Here is a 6,296-nt window from a genome sequence, read left to right on the forward strand (position 1 = left end):
GACACCAATCAACCTAAGTCGCACATCTTTGGACTGTGGGAGGAAGCTGGAGTACCCAGAGAGAACCCACTCAAGCACGAGGAGAACATGCAAACTCCGCACAGAAAGGTCACAAACCTGCAACCTTCCTCGCTGTGAGGCAATGGTGCTACCCACCGCGCCACCGTGCTGCCCACCGGACATTTAGTCAACTTCAAAGTGCAGACATAACTACAGATACACTCTTTTAACAGACAAACAGGAGATACTAAGCAGTTTTAACAGTCATCAATGTCAGGTTTGCTCGGCTGCTCTACCTCCCTCACCTTTCCTACTGTCTCTTGCCCCATTACTCTTATCACATTCACCTGTTCCTCACTCCCTTATCACCAGCTGCACTTGATTAGGTCACTCACTATATTACCCGGTTTCACTCCTCAGTCACTTGCCAGTTCTTTCTAGTCACTAGGCCAACTTTACTCTGTGCGTTGTCATTGTTTTTGTATGTATTTATCCCCTTGCCAGCTCCTGTTTTGTGTTTCCCCGAAGGACTGTTCCTCCAGACCGTGGCTCCACCCTCTCCTCCCAGGCAGGTCAAGGCACAGTCGCCTATCTGTTCCACAATTGCCTTCATCTCTCTGTCTCTACCTTCAGTAACCACCATCACTGTCGACCAGCCCAGGAGTGACCCCCACCTACGCAGCTCGGCCCAGCTCTCCATCTCCTCACCTCCTGCGGTTGGTCAAACACCCGGTTATTACTCATCTACAGGACTACATATCATTTCCCTCTGTGTTTTTGTCATTCCCTTGTTCACTGTACATAATAAATCACTGTATGCACCGAAGCCGGCTACCTGGGTCTGCCTCTTTCCTCGTTCGCACACTGACTGGTGTGAACGGATCCTAACAATCAATGCAATAGTGATACATATAAGTAAGGAAGAAAAAATAGGAAAAGAAACTTAAGTTCATATGACTCAAATATTACAGTGTAGATGATGGATCGCCCTGAAAATGCCTGAAATCAATTGCTGAAAAAGCTGAATGATGAGAAGAAATGGCTAAAGTTCTTTGTTGAAAAAGTTGAAGGTTGAGAAGAACAGAATGATTGTGCACATGTCACTAAGCTTCGATGCAAAATGGACAATGAATTACAAAGGTATTGTTATTATAAAGTTATTGTTTTAATTGTTTTAGCTAAAAGTTTCATTTCACACCGTCATGATTCTGTTCCGCCTGCTTCCGGTCTCACCCCTATAGGTGTTCACCCCTATATAGGCAGCTTCCTCACACCAGGAAGCTGCCCGATTGTTCTAACTCATGTTCAGACTATCCAATGTTTTTTCTTGTGCCTGTTTTTCCAGCGCTGACCCCAGATTGCCTTGTAACTACCAAGTACTGCCTAACCCCTCTGACTCTGATTGTATTCTGTGTACCGACCTTTGGACTTACCTTTCTGACTGTGCCTCTCATTGATATCTTGGATGTATGAGTTTGCTGGCTCTGACCCTGGACATCCAGTCCATCAATCGATCTGAGACTGTTACTTGCTGAATCAGACTCCTGTATTGTTGGTGCCTGCCCAGTGCATGGATTAAAAAGACAGTATTCTGTTTTTACTCATCTGGCCTTCTAATTGAGTTCATCCTCAACATCATTGGCAGCTTTACATGCCGATCTTGACACCCTGTTCTTCCAGAACAACTTCAAAGACTTTCAAAAAGAAAGTAGTCCTACACATTGAGAAATACTAGAATGTGGCTATTGAAATAAGACATAAAATGTAAACAATAATTATGCAAAAAACGTAAAAGATATCAAAAAGCTGTTTACAGTATGAATAGCTTTACCTTCACCTGGCTGCCATTTAGTTTGGGGAACAGAGGGGTTCTTTTTCTTTCTGAAAACAACTGTGTGCATTGCCATGAGAATAAAACAAAACATTGGTAGTAGTAGAACCAAATCAGTGAGCTGAAGAATGCTATCAGGTTTGCTCAGCTGCACCTGCCTCTCTCACCTCCCTTTCTTGCTTCATCTGTTTCGCTTCACTCCACATTGCACACATTCTACACATTCTGTAATCAACACCAGCTGCATCCACTTAGTCCTTCACCCTGCTTAGGCCCAGCTCACACACCTTGCCAGTTCGTCTTTGCTCTCTAGCTGACTGTTAGGATTGGATTTCAGGAGTTAAAGTTATTTTTCTACTTATCAGTATTATTTTGCTTTTATAATGGAAAAGTTCAATATGACTATTTGTGTTTCATTAACAGCTCCATGTATCAGTATTAACCAGCTCTTATGCATGCATTATAGTTATAATATTCAGTTTTGAGACAACTTGTAGTATTTCTTGTCTTCTTGGTGAAATGTGCATAAATTGATTGCAGAGATAAGTGTCATCCTGAAAACTATAGATAAGATGCTAACTGCATGTCTACTTTCAGAAATGCCTGAAAATACCAACACACACACACACACACACACGCTGCTTATTCGAACATTCTAGAAGATTTGCATGAACCTTGTGTCCAGTTCATGTTGTAAGTATAGAGCCAACAGATTAGAAGATAATATGAGTTCATATCTATATGAACCTTGTGTCCAGTTCATTTTGTGAGTGCTGAGTCAACAGATTAGAAGATAATATGAGTTTCCACTCATGTACAGGGCAGTCCCAGCCCGAGAAGATATATGTGAATTACATCCTATTATCAGAGCTCTTGGAGACTTGTCATCTCTTAGAGCCCAGCGCTGTAATAACTCTGCATTTAACCAGAAGAAAATAAATCTACGTAAAGCTGATTCCTGTTTCCTGAGTGTTACTTCTTGGGGCCTTCAGATAAAAGAACCGGTTGAATCCAAAACCGACAACCAGCTTCATTTTGTTCCCTCTCGTCTTTGTATTCCTATAATTATTATTCTGGACTTTACGTTTTCCCCCCAGTTTCTCGCCCTCTTATCTCGTTCCTCCTAACCACTGAAGCCATGGGCAGCCTTTTCTCAGACCATACGCCTCATTGCCCATCCAGCCTCCACCAGGCCAGGTCGATGCGCAGTCTTTCAAAACTGCCTCTACTCACCACCGTCTTCTGCTCCATCTCCTCAGCCTGTGTCCACCTCCACCGGCCAGCCAGTGAGTGACCCCCCTTTGTTTCCGCAGCTCAGCCCATTGACTCTCCTATCCAATAGTGACTGCCACTGTGCTGGTCGGCACCCGGTTCCATAGACAGTACTTTCCATTTTCTAGTGTCATTCCACCTGCACTTGTGTATATACTGTATAGCACCCATTAAATACTCTTGCACCGAAGTCAGCCATCTGGGTCCGTTCTTTATTCGCTCACTTGCCCCCCACCCCAATGGGTGAGTGATTCTAACAGCTACACTGCTTTGTAAAGCTGAGCAGAACTGCTGTTTGATGATTCTTTGTGGGTTTGTCACAAGTAGTAACTTGATCAATTGCAATATAAAATATTAATTATATCTGCTTTAATGAAATTTTTATGAAGTTTACAGTTGTCTAGGAATTTAAGATCAATTCAAGCACATAATGTCATAGACTACTTGCTAGCACACAGTACTTCAGTCAAGTGTGCACAGCAATGTTATAGGTTCAGTAGCATGGAGCATTAATAGCTATGTCAATGCCAAATCATAGCAAATTATTCTAATGTGTGCTAACGACACATTTTTGCTTGAGTCATGCTCTTATAGTTTCCTTAAAGCTTTCCATAGTGTCTGATCAGTGATTCAAAATACTATGGGGCACTCTCTAGGACTCTAAATGTTGTGTAAAGTCTGCAGATGCACTCAGACTGGTTATGAAAAGTTCTCTCTCCCAGTGGCACAGACATTTGCCTACACAAATAAAAAGATAATCAGTACCAGCAAAGGCTGCATATACACTGACTATTCGTCAACAGAAGCTGCACCTGGGAGATGGTAAGAAACAGAAAGTAACTTGGACTAATGTGGAAACATTCCCGGGAACATGCTGAAGTCTGATCCACTTTCATGCTAATATATTGAGTTCTTATGCAGGCTGCTGACAGACAGTACATTTTGGTGCTAGTGAGGAAGTGGCAGTGTTGCACTCCCAGGACAACTATGCCAAAGACTATACACTGATCCTCATTGGCTTCATCTGTAGTCTGACTGCAGTGTAGACATAAAAAGTACTTGTGATTACTTCCCTTTAATCTATGGTCTCATCTCAGGGGTTAAGAGTCAGATGACTCTTGTTTCTTTCACTTTCTATCAATTTCACTCTTCAGCCGTTCACACCCTTCTTCATTTTCATTCTTTTGACTTATTCACAGTGTAAGTGCAGTGACAAGAGGAGTGCCAATAGAATCTTAACTCAACACCATTTGGCCCCATAGAAACATGACCGCTGAAATAGAAGGATAACTAGGATTTCAGTGAAGACTGCCTTACTTAGGTTTCTGTTAATTGCAGAAGAGGGGGAGAATCTTACAGACTGACATGATAGACGTGCAAAGGTCAGCGGTTGAAAAAGTCATATTTTGTCAGTCTGAATTTTAGCTTGAGTGTGTGAAAAGTCCATTATTTGCTACTCAACCACAAGTCTTCAGCTCTTCAACCTACTTGAATTCACTGACTTATTTTAGACCCACAACAGTCTTTACAATAGGTCAAACACAGAGTGATATGTGGCAAACTTCCACATTTTTAAGGTCATTCCTGTATTTTAGGCTCAGGATTTTCCCACCAGGATTCAGTAAAATTTTATTCCTGGAAGTGTGAAAAGATATTTGAAAGACTGTTTAGCCTTTGGGAAACTAAAACCACTGGCCTGTAATATCTTTATACATAATGTCTTAAGATATTTTCCAGAAGAAGCTACGTAATCTAGTAGGGGAAACCGACAAAGTTCATTTATTTTACAGTTTCGTTATTTGTGTTGATTTTATAGAAAATATGTTTAAAACAACCTCTCGATTTGAATTAAACAGCAAGGTTTTAGGAAGTAACCTATTACAAAATCAGCATTTAAACTAGCGGCCCCTTTAAGGAAGCTGCACCGAGCCCTGACGAAATGTCCTCGGCTCTGCTCCCTGCCCGTTTCTGCGAAGTCAACAGGAGACGAGCTAGTATCAGCAAGCAGTGGGCTAAAGGTGCTGGGGGAGTAACGCTGTTCAAGGAGGAGAGGGAACGCAGCAGCTCGTTTTTGTTTGTTTGTTTGCCTGCTTAACGGCACAGCGCTCAGCAGGAGACGACATTCAGCTAGCGGCAAACAGAAACTAGCGGATATTGTTGGGATGGATAGAACAAGTGAGTCCTTTTCGCCGCGAGATTGGCGCTAATTTGGACGTCCTGAGCAGCAGGTGTACTGAAGGATAAAGCAGACCAAAGGCAAACCTCTGTGTTCATGAAACTTTGCCACAATTTCCGTGCTGGGTAGGAACACCTTTTTTTCCCCTTTCATAGCATTAATGTTATTCAAACGTTTGTTGTTTAAAGGAAATCTCCATTTGTTTTTTATCATTCTTATTTCATGTTGTCTTCTTCATGGCAAAGAAAAGAAAAATGTCCGACCATTGAGGCTATATTGAAACCGTTAACTCGAGGCCTAACGTCAAGGTCTAGCATTTTATTTAGCCGTTGCCTCAATATACATAATTTCGATTTCACAGTGTAGTTTGGCTGCCTAATGTTAAACTGCCACCGCTGGATGTGGGTCGTGAGCATCTATTAAGTCTAACTAATGTTACTTTGTTACCGACACAGTTTTTCAAATAACGTCCTTTGCTGCTTTTTAAAGGACCCCCTTCGGTGTGTTTAACCCCCAAACACGACCAATAACCCTGTCACTGAATAATGATGACATCGCTAAACTTTGTGTTTAACGCCATATTCTTTAATCTACTATTTAACAACTAGGCAACCAGTGTTTGTCATGTTCATACACCTTGAACTTGAAAATGAACGTGCAGACTTGAAAACTTGACCCGAACTCCCGCACAGGCATTGTTGCACATTAAACTTTATTATATGATTTGTTAAAGTTGCATAATTTATCTGAACTTACCAAATGATTGATCTAAAAGTGACGGCGCGTTCTGTTCACTGACATTAGGAAGCTAAGACATCTAAGATATTGGAGTGCTGCTCCTCTTCTATTTCAATGTACAACTATTGTTTCTGGTTTTGAATTGTCCTTAGTTTACCTCATACACAGTAAACTTTGATTACTCTTTGATCTGAGTCACCTTTGTCCATCCAATGTGTGATTGAGCAGATTGAGCAGAATTGATTGATTTGATCCATGTTTATGTAACATGGCGGGTGG

At 41.7% G+C, this 6,296-nt stretch overlaps 1 protein-coding gene across 2 annotated transcripts in view; it reads left to right on the forward strand.

Moving 5' to 3' along the window:
* Window positions 1-5,030: 5,030 nt before the first annotated feature.
* Window positions 5,031-6,296, forward strand: part of gramd4a (GRAM domain containing 4a) — a 76,421-nt gene continuing 75,155 nt past the window's right edge. For both annotated transcript variants that reach the window (XM_020601289.1, XM_020601290.1), the window contains exon 1: window positions 5,031-5,404. In XM_020601289.1, the coding sequence (XP_020456945.1) occupies window positions 5,376-5,404 (29 nt within the window). In that variant the 5' untranslated portion in view covers window positions 5,031-5,375. The remainder of the gene's footprint in view (window positions 5,405-6,296) is intronic.

This window comes from Monopterus albus, unplaced genomic scaffold (genome assembly GCF_001952655.1).
Source record: "Monopterus albus unplaced genomic scaffold, M_albus_1.0 scaffold51.1, whole genome shotgun sequence".
NCBI classification, from domain to species: domain Eukaryota; kingdom Metazoa; phylum Chordata; class Actinopteri; order Synbranchiformes; family Synbranchidae; genus Monopterus; species Monopterus albus.